Source organism: Syngnathus floridae, chromosome 4, assembly GCF_059516105.1.
Source record: "Syngnathus floridae isolate MCC-2025c chromosome 4, RoL_Sflo_1.0, whole genome shotgun sequence".
NCBI lineage: Eukaryota > Metazoa > Chordata > Actinopteri > Syngnathiformes > Syngnathidae > Syngnathus > Syngnathus floridae.
Window position 1 is genome coordinate 17,128,634 of NC_142416.1, and position 24,598 is coordinate 17,153,231.

The 24,598-nt window shown below is 43.2% G+C and overlaps 1 protein-coding gene across 3 annotated transcripts; it reads right to left on the bottom strand.

Moving 5' to 3' along the window:
- Positions 1 to 1,007: 1,007 nt before the first annotated feature.
- On the bottom strand, positions 1,008 to 24,321 carry LOC148399542 (myosin-10). 3 transcript variants are annotated; one of them, XM_088373019.1, is made up of 44 exons: positions 24,165 to 24,321; positions 21,968 to 22,353; positions 21,232 to 21,388; positions 17,560 to 17,587; positions 16,416 to 16,518; positions 16,224 to 16,253; positions 15,727 to 15,744; positions 13,486 to 13,578; positions 13,320 to 13,383; positions 13,131 to 13,229; positions 12,908 to 13,051; positions 12,605 to 12,700; positions 12,162 to 12,280; positions 11,910 to 12,062; positions 11,630 to 11,803; positions 11,382 to 11,555; positions 10,785 to 10,899; positions 9,255 to 9,448; positions 9,062 to 9,183; positions 8,915 to 8,984; positions 8,691 to 8,851; positions 8,500 to 8,608; positions 8,293 to 8,424; positions 8,004 to 8,210; positions 7,798 to 7,935; positions 7,547 to 7,670; positions 7,281 to 7,452; positions 6,529 to 6,741; positions 6,313 to 6,457; positions 6,035 to 6,241; positions 5,856 to 5,960; positions 5,623 to 5,775; positions 5,297 to 5,545; positions 5,014 to 5,226; positions 4,732 to 4,944; positions 4,494 to 4,655; positions 4,277 to 4,405; positions 4,092 to 4,180; positions 3,893 to 4,016; positions 3,717 to 3,806; positions 3,524 to 3,642; positions 3,355 to 3,463; positions 3,016 to 3,188; positions 1,008 to 2,942 (listed from the first exon to the last, which is right to left on the bottom strand). In XM_088373019.1, the coding sequence occupies exons 2-44, from the start codon at positions 22,310 to 22,312 to the stop codon at positions 2,801 to 2,803; spliced, it is 5,976 nt and encodes a 1,991-aa protein (XP_088229145.1). In that variant the 5' UTR covers positions 22,313 to 22,353; positions 24,165 to 24,321; the 3' UTR covers positions 1,008 to 2,800. The 3 variants fall into 3 exon arrangements, with proteins under 3 accessions (XP_088229145.1, XP_088229146.1, XP_088229148.1); XM_088373020.1 differs by lacking the exon at positions 15,727 to 15,744 and adding an exon at positions 16,059 to 16,073; XM_088373022.1 differs by lacking the exon at positions 15,727 to 15,744.
- Between the last annotated feature and the right edge of the window lie 277 nt (positions 24,322 to 24,598).

Below are 24,598 nucleotides of genomic sequence, written 5' to 3' on the forward strand. Positions count from 1 at the left end.
GTTCCAATATGTTTTCCAAGTGACCCTCGTTAAGCGCACCTGCGTGAAAAGTTTTAGCCACTTTCACGTTCAAAAGGAGCTAAAACTTTTCACGCACCTGCACTTAACGAGGGAATCCCACGGACACTCTATTAGGTACACCGCCATTTTCAAGTGTACCTAATAATAGGCCACTTTATTAGGGAAATATCATGGTCAAAGGTCAAGTGTCAAGCTTGGGGCCGCATTCCAACATTTTTTCCAAGATTCTAAAGTGAAGATTCTAAATCTGAAGTGGCCTGTTATTAGGTACACTTGAAAATGGCAGTGTACCTAATGGAGTGTCCGTTTGGTTCCCTCGTTAAGTGCAGGTGCGTGAAAAGTTTTAGCTCTTTTTGAACGTGAAAGTGGCTAAAACTTTTCACGCAGGTGCGCTTAACGAGGGTCACTTGGAAAACATATTGGAACGCGGCCCTGAGGACTAGAGCTTGACACCTGTGACCTTTGACCATGATATTTCCCTAATAAAGTGGCCTGTTATTAGGTACACTTGAAAATGGCGGCGTACCTAATGGAGTGTCCGTTTGGTTCCCTCGTTAAGTGCAGGTGCGTGAAAAGTTTTAGCTCTTTTTGAACGTGAAAGTGGCTAAAACTTTTCACGCAGGTGCGCTTAACGAGGGTCACTTGGAAAACATATTGGAACGCGGCCCTGAGGACTAGAGCTTGACACCTGTGACCTTTGACCATGATATTTCCCTAATAAAGTGGCCTGTTATTAGGTACACTTGAAAATGGCGGCGTACCTAATGGAGTGTCTGTGTGCTTCCCTCGTTAAGTGCAGGTGCGTGAAAAGTTTTAGCTCTTTTTGAACGTGAAAGTGGCTAAAACTTTTCACGCAGGTGCGGTTAACGAGGGTCTCTTTCTGATTGGCTGTTTGACCTGTGACGTCACAGGGACACTCCATTTTTGGTAGAACTAGACATTAATATTTTACCCAAACGATATTTGTGATGAAAGAAGAGAGACAGTTACAATGAATATGCTTTATTTTTCTTATTTAAAAAAAAAAAAAAAAAATACTGTCTAGAAATCCAGTTATACGAGAAACAACTGTGGGAATATTTGTAGTGGAATGCCTGCTGAATAATAATAATGACAATCATCACCATCATATTTATAGTAACTTGGTGTCAACTACTTGAGCCTATTAAAGCTTCCAACCAAATGAAAATGATCCAGTACAATAATTGAGACTTCTAAATGTAATTCAGAACCAGAATGAGTGATGGTAAAAGCATCATCGTGTCTTGTACCATGATATGAAGCACAGCAACAAAACAAAAACAAGTGGTTGGATCATTTCTGGTTAGCTTTTGGAGCAAAAATCCTCAGCCGTTTATGTTCTTATTTAGTGTCTAAGGCACGTTCAAAGAAACATACGTTGAATCTTTGTCATTGTACACAAAGGAGATGACGTGCACTTTATGAGATGATGGAAAGCCAGTTGAACATTTATTCAATTTCCTTGAGATGAAGTCTCCATCAGATAAAGTTTTGTTTGCATTATTATTGCAATCATATTTGGGACATACTGACTTGTGTTTACAGTTTAAACCACCGGTTTAAGGTCCATGTACTAGTACGCTCTTTGCCCTCACTAGCAACTAGTAGGTCAACTACAAGTTACTAGTGACTAACTATACAAAACACAACAGGAGGACAATTTTGACACTGAAGTGGAGATTTTTTTTTCATTCAACTAGTGCACTGAATGGTCTTGGGAATGGAAATGAAGGATATGGAATAAATGTTCAACCAACTCTCCTCAGACTAAATATGTTTTTTTTCTTCCAGTCTTTTTTTGTATGAGTAGCAAAGAGAAGAAAAATGTGCGTGACGTGTTCTTCCACTTTAACGCCACTGTGCAGCTCTCAGCAGTCCGTTCCGTCGCCATTTGCCATGTCCAGTGTCTTTTCATCACAGTGTTGTCATCCACTTTGAATTCAGTTCCTTGGAGATGCATTGATTGGCTTTTTCTGTTGTGACATATTTGAGAAGTTTGATGGACGTGATGGACACTGGAGTATAAAAGGCAGCATGTCCATTTGCCTCTTGTGGACTCGGTGCCTCGCTTCTAAGGAAAGAGGGAGGAAGTGTTGCTTGGCAGATTAGAGATACAGCGGTACCATGACTTAAAAGTTTGAACCGTTACTTGACCACCCGATAACTCAAGTTGCTCATATCTTAAGAAAAAATAGCACTATACAGCATTGTACAGTTAGAACATTATAAAATAGAATGTGAAGAAATTTGCCTGAATACTGCCACAAAAAAAAAACCTAAACTAAAACAAAAAAAAGAAACTTTCATGGTATAATTTCTATCTCGTTCAGTATATTTTTATCAATTTTATTTTTAGCGATAAAACACAATTGAGATGTTCTTTTTAGTTGGCTGTCCTTGAAAGCTACTAATAGCCCTGGAGTTGCGCAACAATTTTTTTGTGTTCATGTGACTTTAGCAACTTAATACAGTTAGTGTAAAGTGCTAGTGCACGTATTTGTTTGTGCTAGCATGTTATTGAAGGGTGTGTATTATTAATACTCTCTATTTTAAGTTCTTTGCCACTGCCTTGCAGCCTCTATACACAATTACAACTTCTATTTTGGAATGGGTGAGCGTCAATTACAGATCTTTGCTCAGTTGTTAACTGTGGAAAAACTTGGGTCACTTGTATGTCAAGGTACCGCTGTGGTGTGGTACTGGTGAGAACATGTGCCGCATGGTTTTAAGTCCGGGTCGGCGCGCGAGCGTAATGTGTTCACTCCACATTGCCGATGTCGTTGAAGTCGCTGGTGCGACTATCGGCGTCGTCGTCGGAGCGGTCCGCGGAGGCGCCGTCCACGTTCAGGTTGTGGTGACCCGAGCGGCCGGAGGACGAGAAGCTGACGGGACCGCCTCGCCTGAGTGCAATAAAACAAAATGCCCAACTTCCAGGATGAACAAATTGCGTGGGCACGGAGCTCAACCTTTTACCTGAGTCTGCTCTTAAGGCTGCTGATCTCACGACTGAGACCTTCGCTGGCCTCGCTGGCGTCATCCAGCTCCCTCTGCAGCTTCCTGCGAGACGCGTTGGCCTTGGTGGCCTCCTCCTCCGCCTCCTCCAGCTGACGCTTCAGTTGTTTCATACGCGAGTTGCCTTTCTCCATCTAGACCGCCACAGTCACGTTGAATAGAGAGAAGAAGACCAGAGCAAATAAAGGATTCAACACTCAATACAGAAAAAAACGACTTTTTCCAGGGAATCGGATGCCATCGATTTTTGCACTATTAATGTGGCAATGAAGGACAAAGAGAAAACGTGAAGCGGCTCACCTGTTCCTTGTACTGGTCAGCATGACGCCGCTCGTCCTCCACCTGCATCATCACCTCCTTCAGCTTCTTCTCTGTGCGTCGGACTATCTTGTTGGCCGCCGCTCTCTCTCTGAAGAAAAAATCAAATGGTTCACTTCAGGCGGTGCCTATTGAGAACATTAGCACCTACTTTGCTTCTTGTTCCAGCTGCTCCTCCAGCTGGAGGATTTTTGCTTCCAATGCCGTGATGGAAGCTTTGAATTTGGACTTGACTGAGCCTTCCAGTTCTGCTAGCTTGGCCTTCAGCTCCTGTGTGGGACAAATGGGGTTTTTACTCGTGAGGCCTGCCCGTGTTCAAGGCCGTCTGCGGACATTGGTAGGACCTTGTTCTGACGCTCCATCTGTTGCCGAGCGTTCTCGCTCTTTTGGGAGGCGCCGCGCTCTGCGGCCAGCTCCGTGCTTAGAGTCTCCACCTGGAGAAATCGTATACTTATTTTAAGTATAAATGCTAACTTGCCTAAATCTAATCACCCTTTCAGTGATGCGAATGTCTGTGTACCTGCAAAGTGCTCTTTCTGAAGCGCTCGTTAAGCAGCTCTGTGTTGCCCTGCTCCTCCTCGAGTTCCTCCTCCAGCTGGGCAATTTGAGCTTCCAGCCTCCTCTTCTCATCCAGCAGCAAGGACCTGACAAAAGCACCGACGTCAACAAACTCCGCTTTTGTCAACACTTCCAAAAGAGACGGACGGGCGCAGACTAACTTTCCGGAAGTGCTGTTGGAGATTTCGTCGGCCAGTTCATCCCGCTCCTGTTCGGCGTGCCGGCGGGCTCTCTCGGATGCCGCGTGGTCCTACGACACGTGATTTGAAAGTAATGATGACTATGTTCCTGGTTGTCATGGTAACGAGCATGACGCTGACCATTGGCTTTACAATTGCTCACTCACCTCTTGTAGTTGTAAAATTTCAGCTTCGAGGCTTTTGAGTTTCTTCTCGTTCTCTTTGGACTGTGTGAAGATCTCGTCCCTGGAGGCCCGCGCCTCCTCCAGCTCCCTCTGATAGTCTTTCATCTGAGTCTGATAAAAAAATATATATATATACGTATATATAAACGAGGAACACTCTGCGGTGAGGACCGAGATGGTGAAATGAACTTGTGTGGACCTGTAGTTTCTTCAGTTGCTTCATGGCCTCATCCCTGGCTTTGTTGGCGGCTTCTATTTGTCCCTCCAGCTCGCTGAGATCCATCTCCAGCTTCTTCTTGGAGGCCACGGCGAGCGTCCTCTGCTTCCTCTCGTCTTCCAACTCTGCCTCCATTTCGCGCACCTGCTCGCATCGCGACACGTCTCGGTTCAGCTCATATCTTGGTCTTCTGACAAATGTCAACGTTATAAAGAGCAACCTGTTTGACCAGCGCCCTCTTCTTCTCGTCGCCTTGCTCATCCCTGGCCAGCAAGTCTCGATCAAATTGGGCTTTCATGGCCTGCATGTTGACCTCGAGACGCAATTTGGCATCCTCAGTGGCCTGCAGCTCGTCCTCCAGCTCTTCCAGCTGAGTCCGCATCTCCTCCACCTGTTGCTCCAGTGTACGCTTGGACTTCTCTAGCTCGTGGACCTGTGAGGAGCAGCACTTTTCAGAGCACTTTTCAGTGTCCTACTTTTATGGATAAGTGGTGTCACTTACATTCTTCCCCACATCATCCTTTGAGCTCATCAGGTCTTCCATTTCTGCACGGAGCTGCTTGTTGAACCTCTCCAGCTCCTCCTTGGCCTCCAGAGCTTCCTCCAGAGCTCTGGCCATGGACAAGGCCTTGGTCTCTTTCTCCCTGGCCTCAGCCTCCGCGCGGTCACGCTCCTCGGCGTAGCGGGCTGAAACAGTCTTCTCCTCAGCTAGCATCTGTCGCATGCAAGCGAGACATGACCGTCATATTCAGAGGCTTTGACAAATCCAAAATTCTAAAGCTAACCTGGTCAAATTTCTTCTGCTTCTTTTCCAGGTTGGAGACTATCTGCCTTTGGTGGTCCAAGTCCACCACCAGATCATCTAGCTCCTGCTGCAGTCTGTTTTTGGTCTTCTCCATCTTGTCCATGGCCATGGCTTTCTCCTCCAGACGCTGGCTGGTCAACTCCACATCTTTCTGGAGTTTTCTTTTCACCTCTTCCAGACACTCCATGGCTCCCACATCCTCCTCCAGCTTCTTCTTGGTCTCAAGCAGCTACAGGGAGTGAGAAATATTCTGATGATCACATGATGGAGGAAGAGTTCTCTTTGCATCCAAGCGCCACCTCATACCTGAGCTTGAACCGTCTGCAGCTGTTTCTCCAAGTTGCGTCGGGCTTCCTCTTCCTCCTCCTGCTGCTCCTGCAAGGTGTTCTTCTCGTCCTCCAGCTGACGCACCCGGCTGCCGAGGTTCAGCTTCTGACGAGTCTCCTCCTGTAGTAACTCCTGCAGCCACAAAAACACCCCGTTTGCGGATTGCACTGAGCAAAGATTTGTGTGCAGTTTGACGTTGCGGGATTTCATACGTGTGCATCCTGCAGCTGGCTCCCCAAGTTGTCAACATCCTTGGTCAGTTTGATGCCCTTCTTCTCCGTCTCCTCCAGCAAAGTTGACACATTGTCCAATTCCAACTAGATGAGGACATAAAATGACGTCAACAAAATAAGTCGAGCAGCAGTTGGATATGAATGTTGTTGAAGTCTACCTGGAGTTTGTGGGATCGGTCGGCCATCTCCCCCTTGGCTCGTTCCATCTCGGTGGTTCTGGCCGTAAACTCCTGCATCATGGACTCCAGCTTCTTCCGCTTGTGCTCGGACTCTGTCTTGGTCTGCTGCAGAATCTTCACCTCGCAGACTAACTCTTTGTTGTCGTTTTCCAGACACTGCTTGTTCTTTTCCAAATTGGACTTGAACTGCAGAAAAGTGATGGAATTATGAGCCGTGTTCTGACTGAGAATCTTCTTGACCACTGTTGAAGACTCACCCTCTTAGCCTGATCTAGTTGCTCAGAAAGTTCCTCCAGCGCAATGGCGTGCCTCTGCCTCATTTCTTGGATCTGGGCCTCATGGTTTTTGCCCTCCTCATCAATCGCTTTCTTCAGCTCAGCTACTTCTTGCTCTCGCTTGGTCCTTGTGTCACAATAAAAAAATTGTACATTAGAAAGAGAGACGGGATTTTTTTTTTGCTTACATCCACACACCTGAGTTCCTGCTGGGCGGCAGTGGTGTCCAACGTGTCTTCCAACTCGGTCTTCAGTGCCTCAAGCTCCTCGCTGAGGTCCCTCTTCAGTTTTTCCGCTTTACTTCTGCACATTTTCTCAGACTCCAGGTCCTCCTGGAGCTCAGCCAGTTGGGCCTGCAACTCCCGGATCTGCTTGAGGGCATTGTTCTTCTGCGCTATCTCCTCGTCAGTCCTGAAAGAAGCGTAAGGAAAGAAGCCTTACTATAAACAGTCTTTTTAAAAAAAAAAAAAAAAAAGCCTTACTGAATATTAAAAAAAAAAAAAAACCTTGGAGTTAGCCGTACCAAAAACCGTACAGACCGCACCTCGGCTTATCTGTACCATTGCACCCCGAGTGTGTGAGTTTGTGTGTGTGTGTTATCCAGTGTGACCTGGCTGATAAAGAGCAGCATGCGCTCAGTTGACAGGCGCAGTGTTATCTCACCACTGTCTTTGTTGTCATGTCTATTTGAGGTATTGCTTGTGGCTCAGTCCTCTGCAAGTGTGGTTGCCATGGAGATGGATTACACACAGGCAGGGAAGAGGGTAAGTGTGGTCATACAACATGGAAAGTCATCAAACAGCGAGGTGTGCCACATGTTTGACCTGCTGCTGTAAATCCAATTTAGGGGTGTGTTTTTGGGTTAGTCTTATTGGTTGACCACATTAAGAAGAAAAAAAGCAAAGCGCAATGTTCAGCCAAGAGCCAAACAAGAGCAGTTGCAATCTAACCTGGCCAAAGATGCCTGAAGCTCCTCTTCTTTTTTGGCCAACTGGATTTTCAATTCCTCAATCTGCAACTGCAGCTCGGCAATCTGGTCTTGCAGGTCTGTTGTCTCGGCGTCCAGTTTGCGTTTTGCCTTCTCCAGCTCTTGACGTGTTTTCTCCTCCTTCTTCAGGCGCTCTGTGGTAACACATACATGGGATACACGGAATGTTTTTTTATGGAAAAAAACATATTGAGCAAACTGATCATGCATGTGAGCGGCCTCTCGTACCCTCCAGATCCACCATCATCATTTCTTGCTTGTTCTTGAGCTTGCCAAGGTTCTTCGCTTTCTCCTCCTCCTCTGTTAGCATGGCGGTAGCTTCGTTGATCCGGTCCTCTAGCAGCTTCTTCTCCTGTCAGATAAAAAATATTTGGACTGGGCCTTTTGTAATTTGACTTATTTTATGTTGAAAAAATAAATAGAAATTTGATGAGAATGCAAGTTTAGATGATTCATAAGTTGTCTCCAGCACTGCTCACCTTGTGGAACTTGGTATTTTGATCCTCGAGCAGCACAATGTCTTCTTCTAATTTTTTTATCTTTGCCTCGGCTGTCACTTTGTCGAGCTGAAGCTTCTGCCGTGCGGCTTCCTCCTCATCAAGCTGCTCCTCGAGGTCCTGTGTAGAAGACCAAACAGAGAGATGAGATGATTTCAACGCTGATCCGTCACAAAAAAAAGACAAACCTGAATGTGCGACTGCATCTTTTTCTTTTCATTCTGCAGACTTTGGTTCCTCTCCTCTTCCTCCTCCACGCGAGACTCCAAGTCATGGAGGATCTCCTCGAGCTCTTGTTTCCTGGAGGCCAGACGAGCTCTCATCTCTTCGGCCTCTGCAAAGAGCTCCGTTTCGGCCTGGAGCTGCTCTGCTAAAATGCTCTTCTCCTCCGCGAGCTGCTCAGGGGAAATTTGTTGAATTTAATGCTATTTAGAAAAAAAAAAGAAAAAAGCTTTTGTTTAAAGCAAACATGTCAACCTGTTGGTGTTTCCTCTCCATCTCCACAAGCTCATTCTCCACCATCTGCTGTCTCTCCTTCACCTTGACCAGCTCCTCATCTTTGGCTTGCATCTCTTCCTCCTGCCTTGTGACTTGCAAAAGCGGCTTCACCTGACAGGATAAAAGAAGTTGGTGTAAATGTAATGTTCCGCTGTAGCTAGAAGAATCGGGTATGGCTTTTCTCACCTTAGTAAAAAGTCTCCACCACTGCCAGTGTCGCAGCTTCAGGTAAGCCGCACAGTTTCTCTGGAGAACCTTCAAGGCACTTAGCTGTTGCTGTTTCTTAGCAAAGGCCCTATGAAGCGGGGTCAAGTTAGATGTATTCATGCTGCTACCTAGCGAGGATAATCTTTAAAAAAGAAATCACTTATACTCACTTGCGTGCCAGATATCCACGACACACAGACTGGAAGTAAATGATGATGTCAGTGATCTTCAGATCCCGCTCCTCCTCCAAGTGAGCCAATACGCCAGTTCGAAAGAAGATCTTACTCTGCCCGATGCGAAACAGGTTGGGATCCAACTCAAGTGCTTGAATCTGGGGAAAGAAATATTGTCATGGTCCAATAACTAACCATTACAGCTAGTAAACACGCATTACCATTCTCTCACAAGCTTGTTTCCCATCCATGAAGCCCTTGGGGATAGCGTTGGGAGTGAGGATTTCATATCTGTCAGCAGAAGAGAACACAAGTCAACAAATGATGACATCACCGGGGTAGTGTGAGAACAATAAGAAAAATGTCACCTCTGTCTGAACTCCTGGAAGACAATACGGTTGGGGAAGCCCTGTCTGCAGATACGGATGCCCTCAAGGACGCCATTGCACCTCAACTGGTCCAGAACTAGGTGAGGCTCCAGTTTCCCTGCCTGGAAGAGTGAAAATAATCAACAACCTCCAAGCGCACTTACGGCGATTTGTATCTAAAGTATGCATTTACTCGTTTTTCGTGGTTGGGGATGATACAGCGGACAAAGTTGGGGTTGGTGTTCCTCAGCGTGGCCATGAGCTTGGTGAGTGACTCCTTGTAGAGCTGCCCCACCGTCCTAAACATGCCTTTCTTGGTTTTGTAGGTGGCGCCAAACGCCGTCTCGTTCATGCCCGCCACCTGGTCCAGACCCACTATACGATCCACTGGTGAGCGGAGACGGACGGGGAGAACCGGTTAGAACCGAGTCATTTTGACAAAGTGAAAGAAGCAAAATTGTCTGATGTGGTGATGGAATTACAGCAAGGCCCGATGGAGACGGATGAGAGGAACACTGCAAATGACCGGAAGATAGCAGCAGGCACACAAACTGGCTGACTTGTGCACTATTTCTTAACATTCACTTGTAGCTTGAAACTATACATTGAATAATAAATTGAACACATTGATTCAGGGCTAAAAAATAAAATAAATAAATAAATAAAAATTGAGTGATAAATTACATGTCAATGAACACATTGATTCAGGGCTAAAAACATTCATATGGCTTAAAAAAATATAATTATAAACATATTGTGGCTCTATATATATATATATAATTTTTTGTCCATGTGAAGTACAGTATTAGAACTCGTCCCAAAAAGCATTCCTTTAAACTTAGAATAACAAAAAATTCAGGCCAAGAAGGCATTAGGAGTGTTTTGCCTCTAACACATGACAACAGATATCACCTGTCTAGTCTATTTACAGTCTGCAAAGTCGACATGGCAGACAAACTGTAAAAAAAAAAAAAAAAAAGCTTCCCAAGTAGTAACCTAACATTGGGTGAATTACGGTCACAAGACTTTAATGAGTGGCAGACTGTAGCAACGCAACGAGTGGCGGCTGTGTGAACCCTCCAACACTCAGCTCATGGCCAACACAAACACCGCAAGCGGCATCTGGTTTCAATTGGCCGCTACGAAGGGGAAAGGCGGGGAAATCGATGTCGTTAAACCTCAGCGCAGACCTTGATTCAACTCATTTCACGTTATCTCACGACACAAGCGGGGACACATCCTAACACCACACCCGAAAGCTTGTTTAAGAATATAACAATCACGAGACCCATATCAGCACACATAGAGCACTAGTACGACTAAAGGCAGCTAGCTCAAGGCTTGGTGCTACTTGCTTATGGCCAAGACATGGAGCCATGCAGCCTGGAAGCAAATGGCGACACTGTCTGAAGCAATGACACATAGATCCATCAGATCTGGGCTAAAATGTGCTGGCAGGCCCTTTTGTTTGTCATTTGAGCATGTTGGGATCAAAATGTCACGACTATTTTGGCCCAGGTCTGCTATGACGCTACTATTCACCTGCTGGCTCATCCAGACTAGTGACAGTGTCATAGAATGAAGCCCTTTGAATTGTCTGAATCTCTATAAACACAGACAGAGAGGGGAGGAGGCTTGTTAAAGAAGTTGTCCGGGCAGAGCCAGCCGTTAGGTCAAAAGCTTCTTTAGGTGAATTGTTACGACAGCTAGAGAAACGACTCACCGTCTTTCCACAACTCGGCCACAAATTTGTCAGTGGATTGATGCAGAAGTGTGGCCACGTTGTCATTGAGGGGGTCCATGTTCTTCATTAACCACTCGTCGGCTTTGTAGTCCACCTGAGGAAGGACACCATAAAAGATGAAATAAAAGATGTCGAGTTATTTAAAAAATCCTTCAGGGAATTCAAATTGATGTACAAAGATTTTAGATGGCCGTCGTAGACAGATCAACTCTTCAGTTCACACCAGATCATTTGTTGTACGCATACCTAATATTAAACATTTGGCGGTGTGTCTTTGCTCTTCAACATTCTTTCCAACCACCGCACAAAAATTGCAAATCTTTGCGGTTTTCAATGATAGTTGTGCAAGACGGTCGTTATAATGCTAAGCAGATGTCCTCCTCGGCAGGTCTCGCTCTGCACTGTTGTGTAACGCCACCCCAATTTCTACCACAGGAGAAGCTGATATCGGATCAGTTGTTTCTTTCCACTTGTAGATGATTGCGGAGGAGGAGAAATACTGCACGGTATCACTTAAGCGAGGCTAGTCTGTAGCAATTATTGATTAAAATGTCACAATGGATGTAGTGAACGTACCCTTCCAGCATAGTGGATGATACAGAAGTCGGCTTTGTCTTTGAGCTGGCGCGGTTTCTGGAACTTGGTGTGTGTTCCTTGTTCCTGGATCAGCTTGTCCACAAAGGTCTTGTCTGTGGCCTTGGGGAACCAGCACTCCTCATCCAGTAGAGCTAACACCCCCGGAGGGTTTGCCTAGAGGAACAGAAGGAAAACTTCAAGTGCTCACGATAAAATCCTTGACATGACAATTTTATTTCACTACCGACCGGCCTCTCAATGAGGTCGATGCAGGGCTGCAGGTCGAGGCCGAAGTCGATGAAGCTCCATTCGATTCCCTCCCGCTGGTATTCTTCTTGCTCAAGGATGAACATGGTGTGGTTGAAGAGCTGCTGCAGCTTCTCATTGGTGTAGTTGATGCACAGTTGCTCAAAGGAGTTCAGCTGTTACGAAAGAGGGAGAAAAATTTAGGATTTCAAAAAGCACTATTGGGATAATATCTTTAATAACGTCTCAAAATGAATAATGCAACGATGGAAGGAGTCAAACCTGGAAGATCTCAAAACCGGCAATATCCAGGATCCCGATAAAGGAGGCCCCCTGTCTTTTGGTCCTGTCCAGAGCTTTGTTAATGCGATGGACCAGCCAGCGAAAGAGACGCTCATACGTGGCTTTGGCCAAGGCCTCCACAGCAAAGTCAGCCTGGTGCAAGAACCAGAGTGTTCACAAATATTCTTCAAATATGGTATTATGATTATGTGTATTGTTAGAAGTGTGGGAGTAGATCTACAGAAGACCAACCTGCTCTTTGGTTTGGGCTTTCTGGACATAGTCTCTTCCCACTTTGATCCTTGGAGAGAGGATGGCTCTGGTAAATTCCATGACACTCATTCCCAACAGGTGACACAACTTCTGAGCGGCTAGAAAATTGAAATCAGTTGGATCAATCCAGTGCAGAACTTTTGGCTACTCTGATATACAACAACATTTCCAAAACGGATTAAAACTAAGAGTTCGACCTTGGAGGTTTTCCTAAAATTGTATGACAGATTACACCAGTTGCCTAAAATATAATGGAACAGTCTGGAGCTCGAGGAAAAAAAAAAAAAAAAGAAGAAGCTGTCCAGCCTCTTCTAGAAATAGTCACATTCTAGTCAATAACAGTCTGAACTGGATTGAATGCAGATATGAAACCAGTGTAAGAAATCTACATTTAACCTTCGATATTTGTTTACAATTTTTACCTGTATTATCAGGCATGGAGGCCTGGTCGGTGTTCCTTTCTTTCTTAAAGATAATGTTCCCAAATTGAAGAACCGAGGACACCACTTTCAACATGGCTAGGAAAATGAGAAACCAGGAGAAATAAACAAAACTGAGAAAATATGCTTTACATTAATGACGCCACTATGGTTGCTAAAAGAACTTAGCGTTTCAGACAGTATTTCAAAATCCACCCATTTTCAATGTGGCTTGTCTTTATTGGGGTCACGTGTGACCTGCGAGGCCGAGGTGCTGCCCAATCGGTCGCATCAATGGAAACATACCCACAATCTCCTCGTGAGAGAAGCTCATAATGTGCATGGCCTCCATAGTCTCCTGAAAATTGTCTTTATCCTGCTGGCCCGGGATTGGGAGGTTGCCATTAGACAGGAACCGGTAGTTGTTGAATCCCTCCAAAAGCAGATCAGCTACAGAGGTAGGAATACGATTATAAACCATAAAATATATATATACATAAAAAGAGGAGCATATATGTTGCATACACACATTTAAGGTGTTCTCCGGCTCCTGCCAACAGCTGGTAAAAAATATGGAAGGTGCGTTCATCTTTGGCTTGGCGGATAGCTCTGGATTTCTCCAATAAATCTGACAGACAATAAATAGGTCAAGGAATTGTTCTTTAAATACTTGACATTCAATTTCCCGCTAAGAGTCAATAAAAAAAAAAAAAGATACATGTTTCAATGTTGGCCCCAACAATATATCCGGTGACGTCAAAGTTGATGCGGATGAATTTCCCCTGCAATAGAAAATAAATGCTTCAGGAAAACGAGGTGATGACATACTGTAGACATTTAGATTAGAGTTTTAAAAGATAAGAATGAACGCATCTTGCACTTACAAAACGCGACGAGTTGTCGTTTTTCACCGTCTTCGCGTTCCCAAATGATTCCAGGATAGGGTTGGCTTGTAAGAGCTGACGTTCCAGTTCACCCTGTGAGGAAAAAAAAGCAGTGTTACAGCCATCCTTTGACAACATGTATAAATAAGAAAGTAATTGTGCAATTAAAAAAAAAAGAAAAAAAAAAGATCCATGCACGCAGAAAGCAACATCTGGCGGTCATGTGTTTCAAGACAAGACAGACGAACTGACAATGTGTTAAGTAGACAAAATAAGGATGGATAGATCATGACCGCAGTAAGAGAAAAAAAAAAGGGGGACAGAAATTACACACACATCACGTCTATTCAGATTTGAAATTCTGCATACAAAAAAATGCAAGCTAATGAGACTGAATTAAAAATAAAAATAACCCAGAATACAATTTAAAATAACCGTTTAAAAAATAAAATCAATATTTATAAAACTAACAGTAAAAGATTTATGATTATTGTAATTTTGGGTAATATTGTTCAAGGCAAAATTATATTTCTTAGCAAGTGCTTATTTCTCAAATATATTTTGTTACAAAATATAAAGCTTGAAAAAACAACAGTCTTCAATATTTAACAATTAGTCAAGATGATTTAACTCGGTATATTATTTTTAAAAATGTAAAAACTTCTTATAGTGACTACTTGTACTGTGTCGCTTTCTACATAAATGCAATTTTTGTTGTCACTGAGCATAAAAATGCTGGGTGGGGGAATTTTGGCCTTTTTAAAAGAATTTTTTGTTCTTATGAGATTTCAACTCGTATGCAGCAAATATGAGATAATTGGCAAGAGGCTATCTTGGGAAATGTTTTTTCTGGACACAAAAGTGAATTATTCCATGAACAGGCAGTCAAACTGGACACTTTTGAGAAGCAAAATAAATAAATATACTATTTATGCAGCTGTTTAAACATCTGGCCCATTTACTTTTTCCATCTAAAGCCACACGGTGAGCTAAATCCTAACCAGAGAATCCAAAAATGCTGAGGGAAAGGCTTTTTTTTTTTTTTTTCTGGGGAATATTTTTGCCAAAATTCAAGAATAGCTACAGAAGCTCAAAGGGGGGGGGGCATGTTTTCCACAAAAGTGGGATCAGCGCTGAAGCAAGTGATGTCAGACTTGGAAAGAAAGTTCATGCTTTTTAATTGAGTCTTTGAGTAGCAAATTGGGATTGTGGATTGCAAACCACAAATATTTTTTTCTTCTTCTTTGGCTCACAAAGAAAAAGACCCAAAAATACAAGCCGATTATAAAGCCCAGAGGGGGTCCACATTAGCTGACCCACATTTCTGATGCAATGAGAGTTAGTGGTGTGTCTGACTCTGGCCAGCCGCCACAAGTGACTCCGATTGTTGCGCAGCTGTTACTGCGAGTCTTTCTGAAGGCCTTTAATTATTCCATCGTTTTGGCTATTTCGCTGCCTTAGCTACAAGTTTGTGTCTCCCCGCAACACAGGCATTTTTGGCGGGCGGTGTAGAAGGCTGGACAGATTGAGAAGAGTCAAAGAGGATCAGTCAAACTGCACCACTAAATCTTTTCAGTTCAGGATGTGCACTCAGTGGTGAAACATCTGCTCTGTAGGTCACACACACAAAAAAAAATGTTGACTTATCTAAAGAGCACATAAACGGTCACTCCTTGGAATCGGTACAAAGTACTTAAATCGGGTCAAGGCCAAGTTGATGTGGGGAAGTCATCTGAAAACAAAGGCGCTTAAGCCATTTTCTGACTTCAAGTTCTGGGGGAGTCCTCAGTTTTAATTTTACTTTCCTTTTTCCTTATTCTTAGTTTTCCTTGGTGTCCAAAGATCACACAAGAATGAGGTATGGGGAAAATGGCATTTTAATTCATTTCAATGGGCAAAGAAGATTTGAGATTGTTTTGAGTAACAAGCATGGTCAGGAAAAAAATAAAAATAAATTTGTAAATAAGGCACCATTAAATCAGATGGCGTCGCATATAAGTCTCCCAAAATTTAGTGAAAATTCCAAGAAGGCCTCCAATTTGTTGAGCTTTGAGCAGAGGAAAAATCAAAATTTCAACACATTTGCCAATGTAATATGAATGTGTGTTGCTGTAAAAACCGTATGAAAGTCTGAAAGCATTGAGAGTCTTTCAAAGTGTGGATGGAAGCAAAGTAAGTAGAGCCCCGCCCCTTTTGTATTGCAAGTAAAGCCAGTCAGGTGAAAAGCTACTTTCTACTCACATAAAAGAGGACTCCACTCTGTAGGACATGAGGGGGGGATTCAAGCGTTATTATAACAAGTCAATCATGACATCAATGCAATTTTTAGTGACGCCGCCAACAATAAAATACTTTCTTATTGGTCTATCTTCTCTATACTCAGTGTTACTATTGTTTTTGACGCTTGGGTAAATGTTTGGACACTTGGACAATGAATCAATCAAATACTTATGTTACTTATGTGTGTATATAACTTTACATAATGGCACATTTACATAGACAACGTATATGTTTGTGAAAGACAATCATGGACGTTTACAAGGACATGCCATCTTACAAAAAAAAGTACTTACAACTGCATTTTGTGTCTGACAATAAAAAACAAAGCAAGCACGGTCAATTTTATGTCGTCAAAAATTGTGTTCAATGTTTGTTTGGATTTTGTCATTTTCTACTAAGTGTTGTTAACCAAACATTTGTGAATGATTGATGAAGTGTAGAATGAAAAATAGACTTGCCTGGAGCTTCATGGGTTTGGGAGATTCTGGCTGTTTGTTACAAAGGAACAAATTGCAAAGTGTTACTCGATATGCAAGTTATTGTCAGCCAACCCCAGAACGGCGGCCATTTTTTTTTTTTATGCAGACATGGATACGTCAGTTAAACTGATCAGTTTCTTTGACGGAAACTAATGTTGAGATAATACTCACAGGAATGTTGTGGTCTTTCCTTCCTTTGTGGGAGGAGGCAACATGTGCCAGGTACTGGATGACCTTCTTTGTGTTCTCTGTTTTGCCAGCTCCAGACTCACCACTGGGAAAGACAAAAGAACATCAAGCTTTGCGAAAAGTGCCCCGGAATGAACTACGAATCCATCCCATCTTTATCTCTGTCATTAAAAAAAAAACATCAGTAGAGAAGAGACAGCTGTAGACAATTGCAGACGCTAAACTGCTCTCAGGAAAACACAAACGGCTGCTCAGGACCGGCATGCAGCTTAGCTTAGCTTAGAAAATTGTGGTTTTGTAAATGTCGAGTTTGCTTTTTGCAGCTCCCTCTGTGGTGTTGCGAACAAAAAAAAAACCTCCAAAGACCGAAAGACAAAATCCTTAAAGTCTCGTAGCACTTGCGATTTAAAGCACGTCTGGGGTTTTACCCAAAGTACAAATTTACACATGCCAAGAATGCACAAAATAGTGTTGGAGTCTTACGGGTGAGTGAGTGTGGCTCAATGTAAATATGAGTAAAGCACAGGTAATGGTGGAGGGATTTATACCAATCCATCACAAAGATTAAAGTGCTGGGTGTGACATTCCACGTTATCACGTCTTTTTACTCCAAAAATAATCTTTAATATTCGTAGGTACATGCAACCTTAAACATGTTGCGTCAAATAAATACCCAAATGGAAAAACACAAATCATTATACTTTATCACCCGATGAAAATGTTGCAGTACAAATGTTAGCAAGAAAAAAAAAATCACAGTTGGTAAAAGAGCAACTACAGTTTTGGTATTTGTGGCCAATGTAAAAATGGAAGTACAAAATAAGACGCTGACCTCCGGAGAGCAAGGCTGTGGGCACGATTGGCGTCTTGATAAGTTTGGAATTTTTTCCATTCCTGTCATCGGCACACTCTTGTGAGTCGAAAAACCAGATGTGACAAAAATGTCAAAAATGTTTTTCTTACAAGTAGCAACAGTCTGGTCAGCGTCACAAGGACTTGGAGCAACACTTGACCTTGCGACGTCGGCTGCTTTACTCAGAGCCACTTAATTATACGCCTGTTACTTTCAAATCCATCCAATGTGTAATTGTAATTCCGCAATATAAATTGTAGTCTGTAGACTCACGTGCACAGAATGGACTGGTCCTCTCGATCTGTGGGGAAACAAAAAAGAAAGACAACAATAAGTCACAGATTGTTGGAAGCAAAAGAATCGTGGCATTGATTTATCTTCATGGGGAATCTTTTGAAAAACACTTTGAGCAACTGTTTTGTGTATGTCAACATAAGTGGAGTTACTGACAGGTAAGTGCTGACGATGTGGAAAGTGGAAATAAAAAAAAAGTATTTGAATGAGGACACAGCTGGAGGATTCATCAGGGGCAATCTGGATTTCCTGGCATTGACCCCGCGGGAACTTCCTGCAGTTAAATTCTGTGACATGGGGGCGTGGCCACACACAAACACCTCTTTGGCCTTTTCCACATTGTCAGTTAGCAAGAAAATAGATCTCAGTAGATCTTTAAAAAAAAAAATAGTGGCTCTTTAAAAAATAAAATAAATGGAGAAAATGTCTGTTCAGTACAAATGGCAGTGACCGAAAATGGAGGTTCAGGTAGTATCATACTTAATCCGAGAAGGACGTATGGGAAAAATAAGTAGACAGATTTTGAGAATGGAGTCTAAGCCTGATAAAAAGCAAAGTGAACCGTTTCAACAAGCCTCTTCATTCGTGTTGCTATCTGAAGCAACACGCCAACACCGCTCACATAGCTCCTGTTTATCAGTCTAAATCCAGGCACGGTGAAAAAATAGAATCCTCTCTCTTCCCTTCCATATGTTAACATCTGCACCAGCACAAGACCGCAGACAATCTGGGTATCCTTGCAAAAGAGGAAATAAAACAAACATCCATTTAGAATTTTCCTATAATCTTACTTGATAGGCGTAAGAGGAGCGTGTGGCTGCACATGACTAGAGGAGGTTGTGACAGTTTCACATGACTCTGCGAGTGTTGACATTACTCCATTTTCAAGCCAAGAGTAACAGAAAGTAAAAACAGAGAAAGATTTCAATGCAGGATATAATTTTGATAATTTTGCTGAATTATAAGTACTTAAAAGTGTTTAAAAAAAAAAAAAGCTTAACAAAATAACTGCTGTTTGTTTCGTAATGTTTATTAAATACGTGTGTGCAATAAGTTCTACTGAAAGTTTAAATGTCATGAACCAAATTATTGCCATCCATATTCCACATATCAGGAAACACTTTCTGGTGGAAAGAACTGACCGGGCCACGGATATCTAGTGTTGCGAAAGTTAAGAGTGGTGAATCGATTATAACAATTTATTTAAAGAGCAAAATGACAAAGAGCACCGGTGTCAGTAGAGGTCGGGTTGATGTGTTTCAGCTGCACTTTTAAAAATGGAAACATATGCCGTAAAGATCCTCAATGTTTGCTTTCCGATGTGGAACATTTTTGAGCCGGCTATGGAATCAAATCTAGAGACACTCCTCCAGTAATATTTCTAATTTCAAGAGAAGGCTCTCTACTTTATAAATATATCAGTTCTACAACAAATCATATTTGACAGGCAGAAAGGTAGCCAAGAACTGACTGGAGAAGAGAAAATGGAAAAAAAGATGTGATGGATGAGTTGAACATGAAGACGTATTTTGGTTCTACTGGTCCAATGCTTCCTTGCCACTCTCAGCAGACTTGACAGCAAAAGGGCCAAAAATAAAGAAGCACCTTCGCCTTTGAGAGAAATAACTTCACTAGCAAGCAATGTTACCATGAAATTTGAGAATATTTATCCATACAGGAGTAACAGAACTATAGCGAAAACCACTGCTGTACCTTTTAGCAATGTGTCGAATCTCAGAATCGTGTGTGGCATCGTGTAGCGAAGGTTTTAGGTTCTTGCTTCAAAGGGTCATGACTGAGCTAGAATTGCTACCAGGTGGAGGCAAAGCCTTCTCTTTGTGTACATTCTTATTATAAACATTCCCAAACGTTTGATCCGACATTCTTGGCTGTGTAAATCACTTCACGCTCGCTATCTAACTAATCTAAGATGGAGGTTGATAAACATCAACTTCAGGTTCAGAGTCGGTGGTGGTGCTGCCCCATCTCAGGAGCCTTCATGGGGTGCTGGGAGTGCTGGTATGACATATCTCATCATGCTTTTTATTATTCCTAAAGCACTTTTAGCGAGCATAATGACTCAGAGTATAGTGATATCATATCAGCAGTAAACAAGGACACTGATCAACAACAGATGTTCATTAACTTTACTAGTCTGCTTATTTGTGTTAGCTAACACCCCGTTAAACAAGGCATCAGAGCGTTGCTTGGCTATGCAGAGGTCATTATCGGATGCCTGCGAGACTCAGACACCCGTTAGCCAATAACAGGATCCCGTCGTTTGCTAGCAGCTCCAAATGTTATGCATCGTTGCCAAGCATTCTGCGATCTAAACAATCGTACAAATTTGGTTCTACGACTTCTGTAAGTTCTCTGACAAGCCGAGGATGCCAATCAAAAATGGAAACAAATTAGACACGACAGATTTCCGTCCATCTTCATCAACTTGTGTTTTACTATCCGACTGGATGATCGCTAATATTAATCAGGTTGTTGAGATGCTCGGGGCCGCCGACCCGAGCAGCTGGCACCCGCTAATCTCCAACCTACAAACCTCTTTTTCAAAGCACGACGCCATTAACGGGGAAGAGTTAGAATGGTGCTGCGTTCGAGGGGTTCCTCCCATTTATGTCTCTTGCGTTTGAATATTGATAAGACACATGCTTGTTGAAAAATCGGGTATTAAGATCTGAGCCTGGAAGAAACATTTGTGACATCACTAATATAAAATCCTAATCCAAGATTCCGCAGACACAAGTAAGATGAAGAAACCGGAAGCTTCCGGAGCACAAAAGCGAGCTTCATTGGTAAAAATGCCACAATTGTGATGCTTGTTTGGTTTTACATTCAATATGCTGACGTAATGCCACCACAATTGCTGCAACTTCCGACATTGTAGAGCAGCTGGAGAACAGTTTTGGAGGCGGAGGAGACACCCCAGCTGTCTTATTCGTTCAATACATTACAACTGCTGATTATCAGTGAATCATTTACCATTCGTAATTTTAAAGAAGAGGCAAAAAGTATGAAAATAGATGATGCTGTGTTGTTTTGCAAAGGCTGAAAGGAGTGACAGGGGCTGTCCAGTTTGTCACCACCCTCAGTCGGAGGGCATCTCCATGGCACAGAGGTCTTATTGTCGAGGACAATGGGGTCACCCTCTGTGTTCTTGATGGTCAGAGCCCAGTTGGTCAGTGTTCACTCAGAAAGTTGGGAGCTTTGCCAACAAGGATGCTTGGAGATGCAATCCAGTGCAAAGGACTTCAGTCACGAGTTTTGGGCTGAATCGATAAAGCCTTTTTTTTAAAGGTGCTTAGAATGAAAAATAAGATCGATTAGCCCTAACCACTTGAAAGCACCGCGCAAGATGATCAACAATTTACAAAGGCTGAGCGGTTAACACACAAAAGGAAGCTTGCTGTCTGTGAACGATACACCCGCCAAAATGAAAACCAGCAATCGTTAATCATGACAAAGTCTCGAGGCTGAACCATCCGTTCCTCATGAAACCAATGAACTCATCTTCGCACAATGACCGTGACATCATCTGAAGTTACGATCACATCCAAAGCGGGGGATATCAAATATCGGGAGCGGATGGTGTTTTGGATTCAAAACGTATCGTGCAATGGAGGAGAGCAGCCGACTTACCTTGCAGCATGCATCTGTAAGCAGACTCTGAGATGGCGTAGATGTGAGGGGGCATCTCGTGCCTCTTTTTGCCCCGGTACATTTCCACGATGTTCTCAGAGTAGATGGGGAGGTTTTTGTAGGGATTTATGACCACGCAGAAGAGACCAGAATATGTCTATTAAAACAAGAAACAAAGACAATCTGAATACAATTGCAGAGGTCAGTTCAGTTTGGCGATTGCTTTTATGTTAACTCATTCACTCCCGTTGATGGCTATAGACGTCAAATATCTATTTTAAGTTGGCTGGCGGTGAATCAGTTAACATCTGCTGCTATAAAATCAAGTCAAGTGTTAAATCCATAGTTCAGATATGCATAATATAAGCAGACCAAAAAGAAAAAAATCATGCTAATATTCAAACCCATCTATCTGGCATAGACTAACTTGTTTGTAATATCGTGTGCCACACTAACCCCCTCATGGACCCCCTAGAGTGGGCACAGAGCCAGACAGACGGATCACTGCCACCAACCCAGCATGGGCCGCGAGCAGTGGGGAGACGGGAATGACTCAGCTGGCTGCCCTTGACAGTGGAGCCCAGGGGGTATTTGTGGGATTAGCAGGCCTGAGGGCAAAAGGCTTGGCTGCCCAGACACTAGTCAGTAAAGTATCCATTTTTTTTATTCATGATGGTGAAATGAGCATTCCTGCCGTGGCTCCATTCAAACATAACTAGATGTCAAAATTACTCACGTAAATGAGGCCCGAATAATAGCGATCCTTGAGGTTGTGTAGTACGGAGGCTTCGTTGAGGCAGGTGAGCTCTGCCATGTCTTCCACCTTGCTGAACTTGGGCGGGTTCATCTTCTGGATGTCGTCTTTGTTGACCGACGCCTTTTTCCCGTTCTCCGCCAGCTCCACGATGACTTCGTCGCCACGCTCCTCGCGCACGCTGGCCGCCTCAAAGCCGTGGCGCTCCGAAGGGATCCATACCAGCCTCTTGGCCGTCCAGTCGGCCTGCGATGCCGGGTTGTAGACCACAGCGCGGTCCACAAAAAGGTACCGCTCCGGGTCATCCTGCCCGCTCCTCTGCGACATTGCCGGCAGCTACCAGAAGCAGAACTCCCTCGCTTGGCCACCTGCAGCAGAACACAAAATAGGTTATTTAAGTTTTGTGGAGGTTATTCGGGCTACTAAAATGAACCAACAGCCCTGAGGGGGAAAGTTCTAAGTCACATGCTCTCATTAAAGAGTTTTCATATTTATTTCTGAAGAAATGACACAAATGCATTGCTTCTCCTTCACTTCAAGTATCTCTCATCCATATTTAAGTCTGCGTGGACGTATTGATGCCCACACAGACATCGAAAACCTTCCACCTCCATCCCTGCACATAACCAGCCCACATGCACATTTGAAATCATCACCCATGGAAACCTCCACTGCAGTGTAAAAATAATTGGAGATTAAGGCTGCAAGTAACAATTATTTTAAGAACCCATTAATCTGTCAATTATTTTTTTCAATTAACCGGATTAAAAAACAAATCTAATAATAATTTAACCTAGCATTATACTGCCCCTGCGTGCCAAGGAGTCCTCAAGGACCATACGAATGGCCTGCAGCCCTGCTAATGCTCACCATAGCTTACTAGTGACGGGACATTGTGATTTTCTAGGATTTTCTATAAATGTAAAATGTAGTTTCAGTAACTGATCTTTTTTTAAAATAACCAGTGTTATTTGATAACTATAATGTTGGCACATCTCACACTAATTAATCACTAAGGTTAATCTTTTAGATACATCAGATAATCGGACCTTTGCTGACTTCTTGGGAGGAAAACTGCTCAAATTTGCCCTGGTTTTTTTTGGTGTATCCAAATTTAGCAGAATAACTTGCTATTGTTAGCTTTAAGGAGTCAAACAGAAGAGTTACTTAATATATTCGCCATTGATTGTGGAAAAGGGCTCAGTATATGATGCAATCGGACTGCTTTGATGAGAAAGAACCTCTGCGGGCAAGCAAGGCTGCTTGTCATGAGGGACAAGATTTACTGACGAACACTGGGAGATGTTGAACCCACAAGCAGGTCCCATGCTTGAACCCAGCTGGCGCCTGTGGGACACGAATGTGGGTCAGGTCACAGAATAATAGTGGGGAGGGGGCTCAGTGTGGCTGCACTGCATCTCCTTAGCACTACTTTGTATGTCCCGCGGCAACACCAAAAATAAAATTAAGAGGTGATTGTGTTGATGTGTGCCTTTAAGGGGTGTGGCCTAGTTGGTGACATCATGAGTCAGATTCAGTGGGACAGTTAATTTCTTTAAATTGGTTTAGGGTTACACAAATAAATGTACAGAACATTGTAGAGGAATAGAATGCAAAGGGGAAAAAATGACTACATTTTAATTACTAACTCAACATATTTCACTACTGTTTAGCAATCATCTGGATCAGAACGCCTCTTTTTTTTTTTTTTACAATTTGAGGGTAACAATTTCCGTTACTTGCAGGGTAGTCGATTATATTTGTAAAATACAGCTTGCTAGCTTTCATTTGCAGTGCTCCAAAAGCTGAACCAACGTCACGACCAAAAACTTGTGACTCTTTTTTTTTTTTGACTCTTGTGAACGAATCTCATCATGGGTGTGGGCGGCTCAAGAGACGTATGGGTGGAGATAAAATAAAACGCAAGGCGGATAATGACCGAACCGCTACAAACTCAAGCTGCAAACAAACAAATGACTTAATTCCATATAACTTAATGGAGGGAAAGATGACTCTAAACCGTATTGTTTAAATGTAGCGACGCCGGCTAGCATGATAGGTCCTCCATCATTGAAAAGTCACAGCACAATAATCCGCTAGCCACAGTGAACGCTGAGCGTTGCTAGCCACGCGAGAAAACGATGAAAAAAGACATTTGGGCTTATCGTGTAACACGTACCACACGCAGCAGGTGAAAAAAAATCCTCCTGTGGAGTTTACCAGTATCCGCGTGGAAGTACAATGCGAGCTAAAAGAATCCCTTCTTTATTGCCCGCTCTCTCATCCGTGGTACTCCACCAGCCGGTGTGCGCGCGCCTCTCAACCGAACACTGGCCCGCCCCAAAGGAGGCTATGCACATTGGGAACGCCCAGAAGGCAAATCCACAATGTGATTGGCTCACAGAAGTCTAAAACCGGACTGTGATTGGATGGAAGCAATTTCCATCTCCTCAAACAGCAGCACTGCGGTGGATGCTCCTGCTGTTAATAGCTTACCGCATCCTAGTGCTGTCAATGCTGCAGTCTTTTTTAATTGTATATTTTATTTTTAGCATTTTTATATATAACTTCTTGATATAGGCTGCTTTGGAACATGCACGGGCTGTATTGGTC

Bases quoted from the DNA above. Each gene is read 5' to 3' on its own strand.
- LOC148399542 (XM_088373019.1), bottom strand. From the start codon at position 22,312: ATGTCGCAGAGGAGCGGGCAGGATGACCCGGAGCGGTACCTTTTTGTG. The intron at 16,519-17,559 runs GTGAGTCTACAG...TGTCTTTCCCAG, and splicing joins GACCAGTCCATTCTGTGCAC to TGGTGAGTCTGGAGCTGGCA. The intron at 2,943-3,015 runs GTAAAAGGTTGA...TATTGCACTCAG, and splicing joins AGCCTTAAGAGCAGACTCAG to GCGAGGCGGTCCCGTCAGCT.